We start from the raw sequence: 23,072 nt of genomic DNA, 5'->3' as shown, positions 1-23,072 counted from the left end.
AGGGTACACAGTACACTAACTGGAAATACGTCAAGTGCCTACACAAGCACCTGGCTTTAGGTAGCTATACTGTAGGTGCAACTGTGCAGGGTACACAATACACTAACTGGAAATATGTCAAGAGCCTACACAAGCACCTGGCTTCAGGTAGCTATACTGTAGGTGCAACTGTGCAGGGTACACAGTACACTAACTGGAAACACGTCAAGAGCCTACACAAGCACCTGGCTTCAGGTAGCTATACTGTAGGTGCAACTGTGCAGGGTACACAGTACACTAACTGGAAATACGTTAAGAGCCTACACAAGCACCTGGCTTCAGGTAGATATAATGTAGGTGCAACTGTGCAGGGTACATAGTACACTAACTGAAAATATGTCAAGAGCCTACACAAGCACCTGGCTTCAGGTAGCTATACTGTAGGTGCAACTGTGCAGGGTACACAGTACACTAACTGGAAATACTTCAAGAGCCTACACAAGCACCTGGCTTCAGGTAGCTATAATGTAGGTGCAACTGTGCAGGGTACACAGTACACTAACTGGAAATACTTCAAGAGCCTACACAAGAACCTGGCTTCAGGTAGCTATACTGTAGGTGCAACTGTGCAAGGTACATAGTACACTAACTGGAAATACGTCAACAGCCTACACAAGCACCTGGCTTCAGGTAGCTATACTGTAGGTGCAACTGTGCAAGGTACACAGTACACTAACTAGAAATACGTCAAGTGCCTACACAAGCACCTGGCTTTAGGTAGCAATACTGTAGGTGCAACTGTGCAAGGTACACAGTACACGAACTGGAAATACGTCAAGAGCCTACACAAGCACCTGGCTTCAGGTAGCTATACTGTAGGTGCAACTGTGCAGGGTACACAGTACACTAACTGGAAATACATCAAGAACCTACACAAGCACCTGGCTTCAGGTAGCTATACTGTAGGTGCAACTGTGCAGGGTACACAGTACACTAACTGGAAATACATCAAGAGCCTACACAAGCACCTGGCTTCAGGTAGCTATACTGTAGGTGCAACTGTGCAAGGTACACAGTACACTAACTGGAAATACATTAAGAGTCTACACAAGCACCTGGCTTCAGGTAGCTATAATGTAGGTGCAACTGTGCAGGGTACACAGTACAATAACTGGAAATACGTCAAGAGCCTACACAAGCACCTGGCTTCAGGTAGCTACACTGTAGGTGCAACTGTGCAGGGTACACAGTACACTAACTGGAAATACTTCAAGAGCCTACACAAGCACCTGGCTTCAGGTAGCTATACCGTAGGTGCAACTGTGCAGGGTACACTAACTGGAAATACGTCAAGAGCCTACACAAGCACCTGGCTTCAGTTAGCTATACTGTAGGTGCGACTGTGCAGGGTGCACAGTACAGTAACTGGAAATACGTCAAGAGCCTACACAAGCACCTGGCTTCAGGTAGCTATACTGTAGGTGCAACTGTGCAGGGTACACTAACTGGAAAAATGTCAAGAGCCTACGAAAGCACCTGGCTTCAGGTAGCTATACTTTAGGTGCAACTGTGCAGGGTACACAGTACAGTAACTGGAAATACATCAAGAGCCTACACAAGCACCTGGCTTCAGGTAGCTATACTGTAGGTGCAATTGTGCAGGGTACACAGTACAGTAACTGGAAATACGTCAAGAGCCTACACAAGCACCTGGCTTCAGGTAGCTATAATGTAGGTGCAACTGTGCAGGGTACACAGTACACTAACTGGAAATATGTCAAGAGCCTACACAAGCACCTGACTTCAGGTAGCTATACTGTAGGTGCAACTGTGCAGGGTACACAGTACACTAACTGGAAATACGTCAAGAGCCTACACAAGCACCTGGCGTCAGGTAGCTATACTTTAGGTGCAACTGTGCAGGGTACACAGTACAGTAACTGGAAATACGTCAAGAGCCTACACAAGCACCTGGCTTCAGGTAGCTATACTGTAGGTGCAACTGTGCAGGGTACACAGTACAGTAACTGGAAATACATCAAGAGCCTACACAAGCACCTGGCTTCAGGTAGCTATAATGTAGGAACAACTGTGCAGGGTACACTAACTGGAAATACATCAAGAGCCTACAGAAGCACCTGGCTTCAGGTAGCTATACTGTAGGTGCAACTGTGCAGGGTACACAGTACACTAACTGGAAATACTTTAAAAGCCTACACAAGCACCTGGCTTCAGGTAGCTATACTGTAGGTGCAACTGTTCAGGTACACAGTACACTAACTGGAAATACGTTAAGAGCCTACACAAGCACCTGGCTTCAGGTAGCTATAATGTAGGTGCAACTGTGCAGGGTACACAGTACACTAACTGGAAATAAGTCAAGAGCCTATAAAAGCACCTGGCTTCAGGTAGCTATACTGTAGGTGCAACTGTGCAGGGTACCCAGTACACTAACTGGAAATACTTCAAGAGCCTACACAAGCACCTGGCTTCAGGTAGCTATACTGTAGGTGCAACCGTGCAGGGTACACAGTACATTAACTGGAAATACGTCAAGAGCCTACACAAGCACCTGGCTTCAGGTAGCTATACTGTAGTTGCAACTGTGCAGGGTACACAGTACACTAACTGGAAATTCTTCAAGAGCCTACACAAGCACCTGGCTTCACGTAGCTATACTGTAGGTGCAACTGTGCAGGGTACACTAACTGGAAATACGTCAAGAGCCTACACAAGCACCTGGCTTCAGGTAGCTATACTGTAGGTGCAACTGTGCAAGGTGCACAGTACAGTAACTGGAAATACGTCAAGAGCCTACACAAGCACCTGGCTTCAGGTAGCTATACTGTAGGTGCAACTGTGCAGGGTACACTAACTGGAAATACGTCGAGTACCTAAGCAAGCACCTGGCGTCAGGTAGCTATACTTTAGGTGCAACTGTGCAGGGTACACAGTACAGTAACTGGAAATACGTCAAGAGCCTACACAAGCACCTGGCTTCAGGTAGCTATAATGTAGGAACAACTGTGCAGGGTACACTAACTGGAAATAAATCAAGAGCCTACAGAAGCACCTGGCTTCAGGTAGCTATACTGTAGGTGCAACTGTCCAGGGTACACAGTACACTAACTGGAAATACTTCAAAAGCCTACACAAGCACCTGGCTTCAGGTAGCTATACTGTAGGTGCAACTGTGCAGGGTACACAGTACACTAACTGGAAATACGTCAAGAGCCTGCACAAGCACCTGGCTTCAGGTAGCTATACTGTAGGTGCAAATGTGCAGGGTACACAGTACAGTAACTGGAAATACGTCAAGAGCCTACACAAGCACCTGGCTTCAGGTAGCTATACTGTAGGTGCAACTGTGCAGGGTACACAGTACACTAACTGGAAATACGTCAAAGGCCTACACAAGCACCTGGCTTCAGGTAGCTATACTGTAGGTGCAACTGTGCAGTTTACACAGTACACTAACTGGAAATACGTCAAGAGCGTACACACGCACCTGGCTTCAGGTAGCTATACTGTAAGTGCACCTGCTCAGGGTACACAGTACAGTAACTGGAAATACGTCAAGAGCCTACACAAGCACCTGGCTTCAGGTAGCTATACTGTAGGTGCAACTGTGCAGGGTACACAGTACACTAACTGGAAATACGTCAAGTGCCTACACAAGCACCTGGCTTTAGGTAGCTATACTGTAGGTGCAACTGTGCAGGGTACACAATACACTAACTGGAAATATGTCAAGAGCCTACACAAGCACCTGGCTTCAGGTAGCTATACTGTAGGTGCAACTGTGCAGGGTACACAGTACACTAACTGGAAACACGTCAAGAGCCTACACAAGCACCTGGCTTCAGGTAGCTATACTGTAGGTGCAACTGTGCAGGGTACACAGTACACTAACTGGAAATACGTTAAGAGCCTACACAAGCACCTGGCTTCAGGTAGATATAATGTAGGTGCAACTGTGCAGGGTACATAGTACACTAACTGAAAATATGTCAAGAGCCTACACAAGCACCTGGCTTCAGGTAGCTATACTGTAGGTGCAACTGTGCAGGGTACACAGTACACTAACTGGAAATACTTCAAGAGCCTACACAAGCACCTGGCTTCAGGTAGCTATAATGTAGGTGCAACTGTGCAGGGTACACAGTACACTAACTGGAAATACTTCAAGAGCCTACACAAGAACCTGGCTTCAGGTAGCTATACTGTAGGTGCAACTGTGCAAGGTACATAGTACACTAACTGGAAATACGTCAACAGCCTACACAAGCACCTGGCTTCAGCTAGCTATACTGTAGGTGCAACTGTGCAGGGTACACAGTACACTAACTAGAAATACGTCAAGTGCCTACACAAGCACCTGGCTTTAGGTAGCAATACTGTAGGTGCAACTGTGCAAGGTACACAGTACACGAACTGGAAATACGTCAAGAGCCTACACAAGCACCTGGCTTCAGGTAGCTATACTGTAGGTGCAACTGTGCAGGGTACACAGTACACTAACTGGAAATACATCAAGAACCTACACAAGCACCTGGCTTCAGGTAGCTATACTGTAGGTGCAACTGTGCAGGGTACACAGTACACTAACTGGAAATACATCAAGAGCCTACACAAGCACCTGGCTTCAGGTAGCTATACTGTAGGTGCAACTGTGCAAGGTACACAGTACACTAACTGGAAATACATTAAGAGTCTACACAAGCACCTGGCTTCAGGTAGCTATAATGTAGGTGCAACTGTGCAGGGTACACAGTACAATAACTGGAAATACGTCAAGAGCCTACACAAGCACCTGGCTTCAGGTAGCTACACTGTAGGTGCAACTGTGCAGGGTACACAGTACACTAACTGGAAATACTTCAAGAGCCTACACAAGCACCTGGCTTCAGGTAGCTATACCGTAGGTGCAACTGTGCAGGGTACACTAACTGGAAATACGTCAAGAGCCTACACAAGCACCTGGCTTCAGTTAGCTATACTGTAGGTGCGACTGTGCAGGGTGCACAGTACAGTAACTGGAAATACGTCAAGAGCCTACACAAGCACCTGGCTTCAGGTAGCTATACTGTAGGTGCAACTGTGCAGGGTACACTAACTGGAAAAATGTCAAGAGCCTACGAAAGCACCTGGCTTCAGGTAGCTATACTTTAGGTGCAACTGTGCAGGGTACACAGTACAGTAACTGGAAATACATCAAGAGCCTACACAAGCACCTGGCTTCAGGTAGCTATACTGTAGGTGCAATTGTGCAGGGTACACAGTACAGTAACTGGAAATACGTCAAGAGCCTACACAAGCACCTGGCTTCAGGTAGCTATAATGTAGGTGCAACTGTGCAGGGTACACAGTACACTAACTGGAAATATGTCAAGAGCCTACACAAGCACCTGACTTCAGGTAGCTATACTGTAGGTGCAACTGTGCAGGGTACACAGTACACTAACTGGAAATACGTCAAGAGCCTACACAAGCACCTGGCGTCAGGTAGCTATACTTTAGGTGCAACTGTGCAGGGTACACAGTACAGTAACTGGAAATACGTCAAGAGCCTACACAAGCACCTGGCTTCAGGTAGCTATACTGTAGGTGCAACTGTGCAGGGTACACAGTACAGTAACTGGAAATACATCAAGAGCCTACACAAGCACCTGGCTTCAGGTAGCTATAATGTAGGAACAACTGTGCAGGGTACACTAACTGGAAATACATCAAGAGCCTACAAAAGCACCTGGCTTCAGGTAGCTATACTGTAGGTGCAACTGTGCAGGGTACACAGTACACTAACTGGAAATACTTTAAAAGCCTACACAAGCACCTGGCTTCAGGTAGCTATACTGTAGGTGCAACTGTGCAGGGTACACAGTACACTAACTGGAAATACGTTAAGAGCCTACACAAGCACCTGGCTTCAGGTAGCTATAATGTAGGTGCAACTGTGCAGGGTACACAGTACACTAACTGGAAATAAGTCAAGAGCCTATAAAAGCACCTGGCTTCAGGTAGCTATACTGTAGGTGCAACTGTGCAGGGTACCCAGTACACTAACTGGAAATACTTCAAGAGCCTACACAAGCACCTGGCTTCAGGTAGCTATACTGTAGGTGCAACCGTGCAGGGTACACAGTACATTAACTGGAAATACGTCAAGAGCCTACACAAGCACCTGGCTTCAGGTAGCTATACTGTAGTTGCAACTGTGCAGGGTACACAGTACACTAACTGGAAATTCTTCAAGAGCCTACACAAGCACCTGGCTTCACGTAGCTATACTGTAGGTGCAACTGTGCAGGGTACACTAACTGGAAATACGTCAAGAGCCTACACAAGCACCTGGCTTCAGGTAGCTATACTGTAGGTGCAACTGTGCAAGGTGCACAGTACAGTAACTGGAAATACGTCAAGAGCCTACACAAGCACCTGGCTTCAGGTAGCTATACTGTAGGTGCAACTGTGCAGGGTACACTAACTGGAAATACGTCGAGTACCTAAGCAAGCACCTGGCGTCAGGTAGCTATACTTTAGGTGCAACTGTGCAGGGTACACAGTACAGTAACTGGAAATACGTCAAGAGCCTACACAAGCACCTGGCTTCAGGTAGCTATAATGTAGGAACAACTGTGCAGGGTACACTAACTGGAAATAAATCAAGAGCCTACAGAAGCACCTGGCTTCAGGTAGCTATACTGTAGGTGCAACTGTGCAGGGTACACAGTACACTAACTGGAAATACTTCAAAAGCCTACACAAGCACCTGGCTTCAGGTAGCTATACTGTAGGTGCAACTGTGCAGGGTACACAGTACACTAACTGGAAATACATCAAGAGCCTACACAAGCACCTGGCTTCAGGTAGCTATACTGTAGGTGCAACTGTGCAGGGTACACAGTACACTAACTGGAAATACTTCAAGAGCCTACACAAGCACCTGGCTTCAGGTAGCTATACTGTAGGTGCAACTGTGCAAGGTACACAGTACATTAACTGAAAATACGTCAAGAGCCTACACAAGCACCTGGCTTCAGGTAGTTATACTGTAGGTGCTTCTGTGCAGGGTACACAGTACACTAACTGGAAATACTTCAAGAGCCTACACAAGCACCTGGCTTCAGGTAGCTATACTGTAGGTGCAAATGTGCAGGGTACACTAACTGGAAATACTTCAAGAGCCTACACAAGCACCTGGCTTCAGGTAGCTATAGTGTAGGTTTAACTGTGCAGGGTACACAGTACACTAACTGGAAATACGTCAAGAGCCTACACAAGTACCTGGCTTCAGGTAGCTATATTGTAGGTGCAACTGTGCAGGGTACACAGTACACTAACTGGAAGTACATCAAGAGCGTACACAATCACCTGGCTTCAGGTAGCTATACAGTAGGTGCAACTGTGCAGGGTACACAGTACACTAACTTGAAATACTGTAAAAACACCTGCCTGCCTGTCAGTATATTAGGAAGAGAACAACAGGAACAGATCTAGCTATGTTATATATATATAACACCTGGCATGCATATATATATATATATACAATACACTGTAAGTGCAGCTAAGTGACTCAACCTGCCTACTTTATCTAACTTAAATCAAACGACACTGTCTCTCTGTCTATCTATCTCTCTCCAGTCTCCACCGCAAAACACTACACCAGGCCGCCACGGAGGCGGCCTTATATAGTGTGGGGAGTGTACTAACCCCCTGAGCAATAATTGGCCAAAGCCTCCTTGGCTTTGGCCAATTACATCTCTCTGTACACAGAGCACTGTGATTGGCCAAGCATGCGGGTCATAGTGCATGCTTGGCCAATCATCAGCCAGTAATGCACTGCGATGCCGCAGTGAATTATGGGCTGTGATGCGCCACTCGAATATGGCGTGAACGGCCCATACCGTTCGCAATTCGGTGAATGACCGAACACACGATGTTCGAGTCGAGCATGCGTTCGAGTCAAACACAAAGCTCATCCCTAGACAGGAGTTTGTAATGTACAGAATAGAGGGGACAGGAATGTGTAATGTACAGAATACAAGGGACAGGAGTGTGTAATGTAAAGAATGCAGGGGACAGGAGTGTGTAATGTACAGAATACAGGGGACAGGAGTGTGTAATGTAAAGAATGCAGGGGACAGGAGTGTGTAATGTACAAAATACAGGGGACAGGAGTGTGCAATGTACAGAATACAGGGGACAGGAGTGTGTAATGTACAGAATGCAGGGGACAGGAGTGTGTAATGTACAGAATACAGGGGACAGGAGTGTGTAATGCACAGAATGCAGGGGACAGGAGTGTGTAATGTACAGAATGTAGGGGACAGGAGTGTGTAATGCACAGAATGCAGTGGACAGGAGTGTGTAATGCAGGGCTACTGTGATGTGGGCAGTGTGACAGTTAATCCAAACTCCACCTCATACTATATAATCTGATCATTGTAAGCACCCCTGTCAGATGGAAATGGTTTGTCCTATCCCCTGCCTGCTAAATCTGCTGGAGAGATTTTTCTGTTGAAAAAATAACAGACTTATGCCGCGTACACACGCTCGGAATTTCTGACAACAAATGTTCGATGGGAGCTTGTTGTTGGAAATTTCGACCGTGTGTAGGCTTCATCGGACATTTGTTGTCCGAATTTCCGACAACAAAAATTTGAGAGCTGGATCTCAAATTTTCCGACAACAAAATTCGTCGTCGCAAATTCCGATCATATGTAGACAATTCTGACGCACAAAAGTCCACGCATGCTCGGAAATCAAGCAGAAGAGCCGCACTGGCTATTGAACTTCATTTTTCTCGGCTCGTTGTACGTGTTGTACGTCACAGCGTTCTTGACGTTCGGAATTTCCAACAACATTTGTGCGAACATGTGTATGCAAGACAAGTTTGAGCCAACATCTGTCGGAAAAAAATCCAGGATTTTGTTGTCGGAATGTCCGAGCTTGTGTTCGCGTCATTACTGGCTGGATCACCAGATGATAATCAAAGAAAGTCTAAAAAAAAAAAATGCAGCCATCACATCTAAGAAGGGTACCTGGGCAGTGTGACTATACTCGCTCAGGTGCTGGGCACTGTCTGTTCTTCCAGACTCAGGAATACACCGTGGCAATTGTAGGCTGCCATGCGGGAGCGTCCTTGGGGCGGGAAGCAATTCTCTTAAGTACTTGACCGCGAGAATGTGTTTCCATCGCGATCCCATCACGCTGGTTCTCGGTGACAGGGTACTGTGCATCTCATGCTGGCTCGCTCATCGGGAAAGGAAAACTTTTTTTCCTTTCGCGATGAGCGACAGGCAGTGCTGACAGCTGTCTGGTATGAATCATAAGGGGGGACACCGCACCAGATTTTAAATAAAAAACCGGCATGGGTTCCCCCCCAGGGGCATACCAGGCCCTTAGGTCTGGTATGGATTTTAAGGGGAACCCCCTACACCAAAAAAATGGTGTGGGGGTCCCTCCAAATCCATACCAGACCCTTATCCGAGCACGCAGCCTGGCCGGTCAGGAAAGGGGGTGGGGACGAGCGAGCGCCCCCCCTCTTGAACCATACCAGGCCGCATGCCCTCAACATGGGGGTGGGAGCTTTGGGGCAGGAGGGTGCCCTGCGGCCCTCCCACCCCAAAGCACCTTGTCCCCATGTTGATGAGGACAAGGGCCTCTTCCCGACAACCCTGGCCATTGGTTGTTGGGGTCTGCGGGCGGAGGGCTTATCGGGAATCCGTGAGCCCCCTTTAATAAGGGGGCCCCCAGATCCCGGCCCCCCACCCTATGTGAATGAGTATGGGGTACATCGTACCCCTACCCATTTACCTGGGGGAAACGGTGTCAATAAAAAAACACACTAATCAGGTTTTTAAAGTAATTTATTAGGCAGCTCCGGGGGTCTTCTTCCAACTTCGGGGGGTCTTCTTCAGACTTCGGGGGTCTTTTTCCGACTTCTCCGCTCTCTTCTCCCGCTCTCCGGCCTCCTCTCCCGGTGTCCGATTCTTCTGCCGGGCTCCTCCGCTATCTTCTGTTCTTTTGCCGCTCTTTTGCTAGCGGTGGCCCGGTCTTCTCCGCCGTCTTGTTCCTTCTTCTCTTCTTCCCATGTTGACATGACGCTCTCTCCCGCTGTAATGCTGTGTGAGCGGTGCGCGATGACTTATATAGGCATGGCCGTGGTCACCGGGTGATGTCACCCGGTGACCCTGCCCCTTATGATGTCACATTTCCATCATGCCCTGGGAGTGTGACGTCATAAGGGGGCGGGGTCACTGAGTGACATCACCCGGTGACCATGCCCCATGCCTATATAAGTCATTGCGCACCACTCACAGCATTACAGCGGGAGAGAGCATTGTGTGGGCCACCGCTAGCAAAAGAGCGGCAAAAGAGTAGAAGATAGCGGAGGAGCTAAGCAGAAGAACCAGACACCGGGAGAAGAGGCTGGAGAGCGGGAGAAGAGAGCGGACAAGTCAGAAGCAGACCCCCGAAGTCGGAAGAAGACCCCCCGAAGTCGGAAGAAGACCCCCCGAAGTCGGAAGAAGACCCCCAGAGCTGCCTAATAAATTACTTTAAAAACCTGTCTAGTGTGTTTTTTTAATGACACTTTTCCCCAAGGTGAATGGGTAGGGGTACAATGTACCTCATACTCATTCACATAGGGTGGGGGGCCGGTTCAGGAGGGGGGCGCTTGCTCCTCCCCACCCCCTTTCCTGACCGGCCTGGCTGCGTGCTCTGATAAGGGTCTGATATGGATTTTGGGGGGACCCCCACGCCGTTTTTTCATCGTAGGAGGTTCCCCTTAAAATCCATACCAGACCTTGTTGCCCCTGGGGGGGAACCCATGCCAGTTTTTTATTTAAAATTTGGCGCGGTGTTCCCCCTCATGATTCATACCAGACAGCTGTCAGCACTGCCTGTTTTCCTTTCCCGATGAGCGAGCCAGTTCGGCGCTGGCTCCCGCGGCAGGGCTCGCAGGTGTCAAATCTCGTCGATAACAGCGGCGAGATTGACACAATATCACAGTCAACTACTGTACCTTACCAGGAGCAGCCTGCAGGCAAGAAATGTGAGCCGGGAGTTGGGGGGCGGGGCTGGAAGACAGATAGATGACTGCTTGTCTTTTGTCACATCGTGGATCACGACTGCCATAAACACTTAACACCAGGCTGGATAGGAGAAACCGATCGCCTCCATCTCCCTCCTGCAGCCCCCGCTAAACAGCGGGGGGGGGGGAAACCTTAGGGTTGCCACCTCATCCCTTTAAACCCGAACACATAGGAATTACATAGGTTCTGAGGCTAATTAAATGCAGATAAGGCAACAAGTGAGTTTAATTACCACCTAAACCAGCCACAGAACCTTTGTAATTAATATGTGTTCGGGTTTAAAGGGATGAGGTGGCAACTCTACCCCCCCTATCCAAGTGTAGACAAATTACAAAAAGACAAACCCTGAGACTGTTAATTGGAGCCGGAGTGAATGGACTGTTACTTGGGTGACTGGGGGGTCTCTGTACTGTGTGGGAAAGAACCAGTTAATATCACCGCTCTCTGCGGGGGGAGCACTACACATCTATAAGGATATATACAGTACAGTATACAGTATACAGTACACACAACACAAGGCCGTGTTCACACTACAAGACGTTTCTCGGAACTGCAGTTCCTCTGAGCTCCACAAGGTGGTGATCTCACTTCTACCCAGACAGGAAGACTCTATTGAAGACAGGAAGTGATGTCAGGTACAGGAAGGAAGCTCCTTGTGATACGAGGTAGAGGTGACGTTCCTGAAATTGGCGGCAGGGAAGGTAATAAGATCTTATTTTCTATTTAGACCCAGAAACACCCTGTCATGTCTGTCCCCTTCCTCCATAGTCACTGTGTCTTTTATCTCCAGCAGATGATGATACACCATATATAATTGTTATACAGGATTTATATAGCACCCACAGTTTGCACAACGTGAGGGCAAACAGTACAGTTACAATACAATATAATACAGGAGGAATCAGAGGGCCCTGCTCCTTAGAGCTTACAATCTAAGAGGGAGGGTCAAAGGATACAAAAGGTAATAACTGTGGGGGATGGGTTGATGGAGAAAATAAAAGTCCAGTTGTTAGGTGGGGGCAGGATAGGCTTCTCATAGGAGAAGGGTTTTCAGGGATCATCTTAAAGTGGACAGAGTAGGAGATAGTCAGGGAAATTGGGATAGGGAGTTCCAAAGGATGGGAGAGGCTCGGTAGAAGTCCTGAAGATGAGCATAGGAGGAAGTGATGAGGGAGATAGAGAACAGGAGGTTTTGGGAGGATCGAAGAGAATGATTTGGTTGGTATTGTGAGACTAGGTTAGTGATATAGTTGGGAGCCGAGTTCTGGATGACTTTATAAGTTGTTAGTATTTTAAATTTAATTTGTTGGGTAAGCGGAAGCCAGCGGAGGGATTGGCAGAGAGGAGCCGCAGACATTGAATGGTTGGTAAGGTGAATGAGTCTGGCAACAGCATTCATATGGGCTGAAGGGGGGATGGGCCTATATAAAGGCAATCCGGTGAGGAGGGACTTGCAGTACTCAAGGCAAGAAATAACCAGGGAGTGAATCGTAGCTTTGTGAGGTCATTGGTTAGAAAGGGGCGTAATTTGGAGATGTTATGGAGGTTGAGGCGGAAAGCTTTGGACAGTGATTGGGTGTGGGGCTGAAAGGAGAGTTGAGTCCAGGATTACACCTAGCACCCTGGCTTGTGGGGATGGGTTGATGGTTGTGCCATTGATCTTGACAGAGAAGTCAGGGGAAGGGGCACGTTTGGGAGGAAATATTATGAGCTCAGTTTGGATAGATTGAGTTTGAGGAAGTGGTGTGACATTCAGGCTGATATAAATACAGGAGATCTTGAGAACCACAGATGAATCAATGCCTACAAAAATAGGTGGATGGTAATAATCAGCTGCAAACGCCAATCACGCTTCATAACCGTGCATATAGTCAAATTTATAAATAAATGCGTTTGCGCTAGATAAATTATGGTGATAAAAGTGAAGAATTATTGTATAGAAAAATATATATAAATTTACCAATAAAAAATATTATTTCATAAACAACAATCAAAAAAAATTGAATTAACAAAGTGCGACGTGCATATAAAATACTAAAGTCCAAGTGCCAACTTAGGTTGAGAAAGTGCTCACTATTTCAAATAATTAATAAATAAAGTTCGTAAATGTTGATGAATTTAAAGTGAATATATAACAGTGTCCATCAAAGGTGATATCTAATGTGCTTCATCCAAAAAGTGCGATCAAAAACATGATCCAGTGCTCTCCTGTGATAACCCCAAAAGCATATGCGCTCACCTCAGAGAGTGTGACACAATAATCAAACTATGTCAAAGCACGCTTTGGAGCCACTCCTGGGCTCTGAGATACTGTGCAGGTGCTGACCTCCAATTATTCAATAGGTATCGTTCCAGTTCATGAATGAAAAAGAAAAGGCTCAATAGTGTAACATTGTAAGGGATTTATTGCAAAAAAACACACACTCCCCGCAAGGGGGTACTCACATTGCACAGGTGCATAAGTGCACCATCCTAAAACAGGCTTCCCAAATGTAAAACGAAACCCTGAAATGGCGTGCAGTGTGGCAAATATTCTCCTCTGTTCCTCCATGCTGACAGCTCCATCCTGGCCCCTCCCCTACGCGTGTTCGACACAGGGATCACGTGTCTTTATCAGGGGGATCTGATTGGATGGATGCTCTATGGTCTAGATATACTAACAGTGGCCATTTTGCCAAGGACCGCGGACATTATAGTGACTGGCTACAGCTTTGCTCACATATTACAATACATTAACCCCTACGATCGGCGGCGGGCAACGTATATGGTGATAGAGGGAACGGAACACCTAGCAGTCCATAGTCAAAGAGAAAGTATATGCATATTACTAGAATTGTAGTACAATTAACCTAAACCCAGGACGGAGCTGTATATTATCAAAGATACCACACCGCACCTCATATAAATACCCAATGCCACACAGATAAATATAGCATAATAAGGTGTACAGATCTTAGTACGCTTATAGCGTGAAATAAAATAAAATAATATATGATATGATAGTGCGGCCACAAACCTTAAAAAAATTAAATTAAAATGGAATCTATATATAATCCCTGACTAATATTATGCATCCTACAATATTTATTATTTATTTATTTATTTCAGGTACTTATATAGCGCTGTCAATTTACGCAGCGCTTTACATATACATTGTACATTCACATCAGTCCCTACTCTCAAGGAGCTTACAATCTAAGGTCCCTAACTCACATTCATACATACTAGGGACAATTTAGACAGGATCCAATTAACCTACCAGCATGTCTTTGGATTGTGGGAGGAAACCGGAGTACCCGGAGGAAACCCACGCAGGCACAGGGAGAACATGCAAACTCCAGGCAGGTAGTGTCATGGTTGGGATTCGAACCAATGACCCTTCTTACTGCTAGGCGAGAGTGCTACCACTACACCACTGTGCCGCCCTAATATATACATGCTTTCCCACTAGGGTGCAGAACCACCTGCTAAAATTTATTAAATCTAGTATACCCTATTCTGTGGTCCAGTCCATATATATATGAAAATATTGAATTATTAAAAAGTATATATAAAATCTATAAAGCATAAATACACAATATCATAATGTATAGAAAATTACACATACTAAAAATAAAATGAGAATGTAACTAATTAACAAGGATAACAACATAAAAAAAATATAGTAATAAGATGCTTGCTAAAAAATATCTAAAATAAATAGATGGGAAGAAATAATAATATACAAGGAAGAATCATATTGGACTTGTTACCGGCCCCATCATACCCTGCTGTGTTGATGGATATGTGGTTTCATCATATTGGTTTTACCAATTCATAGCATAAAACCCAAAAAATATAAAAATAAAAATATAAAAATTCCCAAAAAAATGATAAAAATCAATAGATCCACTCATGGGTCTAAAATGGTTAGAGCACGTTTTAAAAGTTACTCAGAAAACATTTAAGATCAAATTCTTTATTTAATCCACCAGGCGATAAAGAGCCTAACTTTTTAATAGTACCGGTATAAGATTGATTGGTTCTTGGGTTAGAGAACTCTTTCATTCTCTTGTTGTTATCCGGAACCCTAATGCAACTATAACATCTGCCACAGCCATAGAAACCTTTAAGCTCCCAGAACATTTTTGGTTTAGGAGGGGGTGGTTCAACTACGTTATGCACTAATTTATCTTGCAGGTTCGGTGCTTTTTTAAAAATAATTTTTGGTCTTATTGGAAGTGTCTCTTTAAGATGGGTGTCCTGTCTGAGTACATTCCAATATTTCCGTAAAATCCTTTCTACTTCCTTACTCTGCAAAGAATAATCTAGAACAATGCTGGTGCCATCATTTCTATCATTTCCAGGGGTTGCAATTTTGTCCTTCAATAGGTCATCCCTGTTTAGACATCGAACTTTAGCCTTTTCTTTCTCCAGAAATTCCTTATGGTACCCTTTATTCAAAAACATATTACTTAACATGCTGGATTGGAGCTCATAACCATCAACCCTCGTGCAGTTTCTCCACATTCTTGTAAATTGGCCTCTGGGTAAATTAGCAAGCCAAGGTTTATGGTGGCAACTAGTGGTCGGGATGTAGTAATTACGGTCAGTCGTTTTAAAAAAGGATTTGGTAACAATACCTTCACTAGTATTCAAAATCTCCAAATCAGGCTGATATGTCTGTTAGTAAATTAGTGATGTGTGAGGAGACTCATGGAGTGAGCTGAGGGGTAGAGACATAGATTTAGGTGTCGTTGGCGCAGAAATGGTATTGAAAGTCATAGTAGGCTATCAGCTGACCAAGAGAGGAGGTGTAGATCGAAAATTGGAGAGGTCCAAGAACAGAACCTTGGAGGACCCCGAAGAAGAAAGAAGGAGTACAAGAGGAAGTAAAGTTGTAATGCTTAAGGTGCAATGGGATAGGTAGTATGAAAACCAGCAAAGACTACAGTCACAGATACCAAAGGAGAGGAGTTTTTTGAGGAGAAAGGGGTGGTACACTGTGTCAAAGGCAGCAAAGAGGTCCAGGAGTAGGATTACAGAATAGTTATAGTGTCTATTGGATTTAGTAGCCAGAACTGGGTCTAGGGGGCAGGTGGTTAGGTGAGTGTTAGAAAAAAGTTTAGCAACCTCGTCTATAGTAGCAGGGTTGAATAACGAAAGTGTTGTTTGTACCTGTGGACATGGGGTGTTAAGTAGGGGAGGTATCTGTACAGCTGAGGTCTCATCACAAATTGTATCAATCTTATTTTTGAAGTGATTGGGGATCTCCTGGGCAGTGGATGAGTTAGTGGATGAAGGTAGTGGAGGACGAAGTAGAGTTGAAGGTAGAGAAGAGTTGATGGGGACAGGATGATAATTTGGTAATGAGAGTGATGAAATTGGTATGCTTGACAGTAAGGAGACAGGAATTGTATTTTTGGAGGGCAGATATATATTGGTTGAAGTCCTTCTAAGAATTAGGTCCCAGGGAGGCCGTTTAGAGCAAAATAGGTATCTATAGATTGAGAAACCTCCGATTCACCCGCCAAGTCAGAAAGAAGTGACTCATTGAGTCTCTACGTAAATGGTGTAGGGGCTAGCCAAATAAATTCTGTGGTGAAGGAGGTTATGTGGTGGTCAGACCATGCACAGTTATGAATGGAGGCCGTCTGAGAGTTAGCAAGGATAATAGGAGTGGAGAGAATATAGTCTAGTCTTGCGTAACTGTTGTGCGGATGAGAGTAGAACGTATATTCTTTTGCTCCTATGTTGTGTGTGCCCTCCATGTGTCCACTAGTTGGAAATCCAGGAGTTTACGGGAAAGGGATTTAGGGAAAGCCCTGGAACCAGTGGAGGCCGTGCACCTGTCTAGTATGGGCTTCGCTACCATGTTAAAATCTCCCCCTATAATCATATGGGGGGCATTGGTATTTTGCTAAAATATCAAAAAAGGATGTGAAGAAGGAGGCAGAGGATTTGTTGGGGCGTAAACGCTAGCTATGGTAAGCTCCTGGTTATGTATAACCTCCCTTGATTATAACATAGCGACTCTCCTTATCTTTGTAAATCTGACGCACATCCATAGGAAAGGAGGCGTGTAAAAATATGGCAGCACCCCTACTCTTCGATGAATGAAGTGTGTAGAAAGCTTGTGGGAAAGTTCTATAAAAGAATTTGGGATGGGAGTTTTGCGAGAAGTGTGTCTCTTGAATCAGTAGAATTTTAGCCTTAAGTCGCTTATGGTGGGAGAAGGCTTTACTCCTCTTAATAGGGAGAGTTGAAGCCTTTGACGTTATGCGAGATGCAATTAATCGCCATTACTAAGATTAGGGAGGGTGTTCAGCTGAATGAGTGAAGAATAGGCTTGTAGGCTACTATCAAATATGGAACCTAACCCCACAAAGCCCCAATACTGCATTTGTAACACATTGCAGACCATAGAGGAACATTTAAAACAGCGGATAGAGGCCTTATGACCTCACCTACTCCAAAAACGCCTATCAGGACAAGAATGACTAAAATCAGTTGAGGATTCAAACCTGAGAAAAAAAAAAGAGTCCAAAAAAAAAGAAAATGAGCAGAAAATGAACAGTATCAGGAACATTTTTGCATCCTGAAAATAGAATGTTACAACCGAGACAACCAAGTCTCGAACCCAGCAGCACCACTGATCTTGTGCCCAAACCAAAAGAGGGGACCAGTGTGAGGAACCTAGCTGTAATTTTTTTTTAAAAAAGTGGTAACGTTGCTGGGTGGGGATGTCATGCAGCAGCACCAAGGGACAGGCTCCTGACAAAGTGGGTGCCTTGAAACTGAGGGTGCGTCGTCGTCGATTCCAACAGGGCAGATCGTAGAGATAGCTGTATTGATGCGATGTTGTTAGCTATGTCCCCGGTTAAGCGTTATCATATCGAATTCTCCTTTTGTCGCGTCTGGTAGGTGGCGTGTGCCAGATTTGAGATAGCCTGGGGGGGTCAAGGGAGGGCGGCGCACCGCTTCGGCTTCCATGAGGCCCAATTTCACCAGGATCTCCTGACCTTCCAGAACTGTGGTGGCAGCATAAGTGGAGCCATTATGAGGATCCCACCAATTTAAATGGGAAACCCCATCTGTATCGGATTCGGGCTGCTTAAAGTGCTGCAGTGACCTCCTTCATGCCCCTGCGTCTGTCCAATGTGGCTGGTAAGGTATCAGGATAGATCTGAACAGTGTAATCATCAAGGGTAGTTCGTGGGGTGTTTCTAGCAGCCCTTAAGATGTCTTCTTTCGTCAGGAAATCCTTCATACAAAGGATTATGTCACGTGGCGGTTTGTCTGCTGTGAAGCCTGCCACACGTAAAGGCCGCAGATTCACATTCTGGAAGAAGAGATTTGAACAGCCTGATGACAGTGGGAATCAAATCCGTGACGACTCTGGAAAACCTCACAATTGCAAATTATTGTGTCTATTCCTGTTGTCCAGATCTTCAACTTGATACTGAATTTGATTAAATGCTGTTGTTAATGTTTCATGCTCCCGAATGAGCTCATTATAAGCCAGGGCCAGTTCATCCTGTTTAGTTTCCAGCATGTCAGTTCTAGTACCCAGAGCTGCAATCTCCTGTGACCGTGCATGGGAGGTCTTGTGCGGTTCTGTTTGGAACTTTGTTGCCAGTCTATTATACATCTTTTCTAGGCTAGCATCTAGATCAGCTTTAGATAGAGAAGAGGTGTACTCACTGCCAGGATCCGAAGGTGAGCCAGGAACAGAAGGCACAGAGGGGGCCGCCAGAGCAGGAGAATGTGCTCGGGCCGCGGCGCCATTTTGGGACATGCTGTATTGTTCCCTGGTGCAGAGGAGATAGTGGGTTAGAGACTTCTGAGCGGGGCCCCGGGATTTTTACTTTGACAACGGCATGCACTCTGTCTTTGCACCTCGAGGGGTGTTAGATGTGTCGGGTGTAAGGCTGTTTATAGCCCTCTGTGACTGATCATGTCCCACGGTGTGCGGCGCTACCATGTCAGGCGTCCATCTGCGCATGCGCCCCCTGTTTGGTGTTTTTTCAAAGTAGTGTGCTGTATATTCTCGCTTTGTGCAATCTCTTTGTGCAGAGCCAAAGGACGCCCACTTAAATAAAAAAATCACTTATAGAAAGAACCCTAGACATGTGCCCCCCAGTCATATATATTGTGGAAATGTACAGTAGATAAACCCCTTCAGGGTCAGAACATCCCCCCCCCCACTTACAGGGTTTAAACATTTCCTTCATTTTGGAGATGTGTCACCTTTTCCACCAACGACCTTCTCACCTCATCCATCTATTGTACATTTTCTATATCTATACTAACAATGTCACGCTTACCCCTAACGCAGGTGGTCAGACTGGCTTATGTGTTCTTCAACTATAGCAGCCCCCTTTCCCATAAGGCAAGCAGGCCTACCAGTACTCAGTTGCCCCCAGGACTTATACACAATGCTATAGTGCCTGGCCACCATGCCTGAGCAGGAACAAACTGAGCACAGCAACCAGGTACTTGCAGTTGGCAGACAGGCAGAGTGGTTCCAACGACAGTCCAGGTACAAGGCAGGCTAGGTTCAGAATAGTCAGGGTCAAATCCATAGTCAAAAGGCAGACAGGGTTCAGAAAGTAGTCGATATCTGAACCGAGGTCATCAACGAGGAAATTACAACAGCAGAGCAGGGCAGGGCAGACAAACAGAGAGCTTGGAGCACATGTTACAAACACATTATCACAAGCATGAGACTGCAGTCTTGGCTGGCTTAAATCAGGTTGGGTCTCCACACAGAGACTGACCGCATCAATCACCTTGCAGGTGGACAGACAGAAGAATGCATCACAGCCAAAACCAGGATACAGGAATTAGGAGTAGGAGTGCAACACACTCCTGACAAAGGGATTATAGAACTTTTATAAGTGGTGGGGGGTGGGCTTTTAATTTAGGAGGGATTTAAATATGTATGTCTTTATTTTATAAGATTCAAATAAGAAGAAAAAGGGAAACATTTAATTTGCAGTAAATGTCCGGAAATTTTTTTCCCATAATGATCCCAGTCTCAGATATTCATCCTAAAATGTGATTTGTAAAGTCTCCAGAGAACATGGAAATCACAGGAATATGATGTGTCCTGGCAAAGCCCAAAGACAAAGATCATCTTTTAGTTTAGGAGAGGAGGGAAGCACCCGGGAGATATTATTCTGTGTACAGAAACCTCACACAGCACCCCCCACAGCTCCTCCTCCCAATGTCCCTCCAATCAGCATCAGAGAATCCTATGACATCACACTGACCTCACAGCTCCTCCTCTTAATATCTCTCTATCCGACTCTTTTTTCTGATGCTCTTAGGATGTGGACTGGTCCCTAGCCTCCTCACTTAAAAAGTAGGGCTGTTGGACCTGCATTGTATGTAATATCAGAAACCTCAGCATGAAGTGGGGTTTAAAATAAAAAGAAACCTGACCAGTGAGGTGAGGAGGATTCTGGGAATGTCATTTGATTTTATTATTTGTGTTCAAATCTAGAGTTTTCCTCCTGTGAAGTCTGGAGATCATCTGACCATCACATTGCCTCCACCTCCCTCCCTGATAGAATAGAGAAATACAAAGAAGATTCTAGAAGTCACCAGAGAGATCATTGAGCTGCTGACCGGAGAGGTGAGCGGTGCTCGGAAGGACGTCATGATGGACAATCAGCCGCCCCTCACATTACCGGGTAAGAGGAGACTTTATTGTACGGAGGGTCCACCTAGATCCCCCATCATCTGATAAACACATAGAAACAATGTATTCAGTCAGTGTGTGTGTTTCCTACAGATGGATCCAGTAATGGGAACCCACCAGAGAGATGTCCCCGTCCTCTGTATTCCCGGGATTCCACACAAGAAGATCACAACATCCCTCACCATCATCAGGTAGATGAGGAACAATCACTGATAGTATCATTAGGATCTGTACATTATCTGCATTGTTATCATTGATGTCATTTTTATTATATATTCAGTTTGAAAACCTGAGAGATTCTAAAGTTGAGGTTAAAGAAGAGATAAAAGGAGGATGGGGTGATAGAGGAGTCAGAGTCTCTAAAGTTACATATAGTTACATAGTAGGTGAGGTTGAAAAAAGACACAAGTCCATCAAGTCCAACCTATGTGTGTAATTATATGTCAGTATTACATTGTATATCCCTGTATGTTGTGGTCATTCAGGTGATTATCTAATAGTTTCTTGAAACTATCAATGCTCCCCGCTGAGACCACCGCCTGTGGAAGGGAATTCCACATCCTTGCCGCTCTTACAGTAAAGAACCCTCTACGTAGTTTAAGGTTAAACCTCTTTTCTTCTAATTTTAATGAGTGGCCACAAGTCTTGTTAAACTCTCTTCTGCGAAAAAGTTTTATTCCTATTGTGGGGTCACCAGTCCGGTATTTATATATTGAAATCATATCTCCTCTCAAGCATCTCTTCTCCAGAGAGAATAAGTTCAGTGCTCACAACCTTTCCTCATATCTAAGATCCTCCAAACCCTTTATTAGCTTTGTTGCCCTTCTTTGTACTCGCTCCATTTCCAGTACATCCTTCCTGAGGACTGGTGCCCAGAACTGGACAGCATACTCTAGGTGTGGCCGGACCAGAGTCTTGTAGAGCGGGAGAATTATCGTTTTATCTCTGGAGTTGATCCCCTTTTTAATGCCAATATTCTGTTTGCTTTGTTATCAGCAGCTTGGCATTGCATGCCATTGCTGAGCGTATCATCTACTAGGACCCCCAGGTCCTTTTCCATCCTAGATTCCCCCAGAGGTTCTCCCCCCAGTGTATAGATTGCATTCATATTTTTGCCACCCAAATGCATTATTTTACATTTTTCTACATTGAACCTCATTTGCCATGTAGTTGCCCCTCCCCCATTAATTTGTTCAGGTCTTTTTGCAAGGTTTCCACATCCTGCGGAGAAGTTATTGCCCTGCTTAGCTTAGTATCGTCCGCAAATACAGAGATTGAACTGTTTATCCCATCCTCCAGGTCGTTTATAAACAAATTAAATAGGATTGGTCCCAGCACAGAACCCTGGGGAACCCCACTACCCACCCCTGACCATTCTGAGTACTCCTCATTTATCACCACCCTCTGAACTCGCCCTTGTAGCCAGTTTTCAATCCATGTACTCACCCTATGGTCCATGCCAACGGACTCTATTTTGTACAGTAAACGTTTATGGGGAACTGTGTCAAATGCTTTTGCAAAATCCAGATACACCACGTCTACAGGCCTTCCTTTATCTAGATGGCAACTCACCTCCTCATAGAAGGTTAGTAGATTGGTTTGGCAAGAACGATTCTTCATGAATCCATGCTGATTACTGCTAATGATACCGTTCTCATTACTAAAATTTTGTATATAGTCCCTTATCATCCCCTCCAAGAGTTTACATACTATTGATGTTAGGCTAATTGGTCTGTAATTGCCAGGGATGTATTTTGGGCCCTTTTTAAATATTGGTGCTACATTGGCTTTTCTCCAATCAGCTGGTACCATTCCAGTCAGTAGACTGTCTGTAAAAATTAGGAACAACGGTCTGGCAATCACTTGACTGAGTTCCCTAAGTACCCTCGGATGCAAGCCATCTGGTCCCGGTGATTTATTAATGTTAAGTTTCTCAAGTCTAATCTTAATTCCGTCCTCTGTTAACCATGGAGGTGCTTCCTGTGTTGTGTCATGAGGATAAACACTGCAGTTTTGGTTACTGAAGCCCCCCGATTCCCTTGTGAAGACTGAGGAGAAGAATAAATTCAATACCTTCGCCATCTCCCCATCCTTTGTAACCAGATGTCCTTCCTCATTCTTTATGGGGCCAATATGGTCTGTCCTCCCTTTTTTACTGTTTACATACTTAAAGAATTTCTTGGGATTTTTTTTGCTCTCCTCCGCTATGTGTCTTTCATGTTCTATCTTAGCCGTCCTAATTGCACCCTTACATTTCTTGTTGCATTCTTTATAAAGTCTGAATGCTGATGATGATCCCTCAACCTTGT

General features: G+C 45.3%; 1 protein-coding gene across 9 annotated transcripts in view; it reads left to right on the top strand.

Annotated features, from left to right (window-relative positions):
• Positions 1–23,072, top strand: part of LOC141104770 (uncharacterized) — a 208,937-nt gene that overhangs the window by 27,373 nt on the left and 158,492 nt on the right. The window contains exons 1-3 of one of the 9 annotated variants that reach the window (XM_073594495.1): positions 11,673–11,779; positions 20,566–20,755; positions 20,857–20,954. The exons of 7 other annotated variants lie outside the window; for them this stretch is intronic. In XM_073594495.1, coding sequence (XP_073450596.1) covers positions 20,722–20,755; positions 20,857–20,954 — 132 coding nt within the window. In that variant the 5' untranslated portion in view covers positions 11,673–11,779; positions 20,566–20,721. Of the gene's footprint in view, positions 1–11,672; positions 11,780–20,565; positions 20,756–20,856; positions 20,955–23,072 lie in introns of those variants that run through there. One more of the 9 variants, XM_073594496.1, reaches the window with a different exon arrangement.

Source organism: Aquarana catesbeiana, linkage group LG08, assembly GCF_042186555.1.
Source record: "Aquarana catesbeiana isolate 2022-GZ linkage group LG08, ASM4218655v1, whole genome shotgun sequence".
Lineage (NCBI taxonomy): Eukaryota > Metazoa > Chordata > Amphibia > Anura > Ranidae > Aquarana > Aquarana catesbeiana.
Note: the sequence above shows the minus strand (reverse complement) of the source record. Positions and strands in the feature narration are given on the sequence as shown.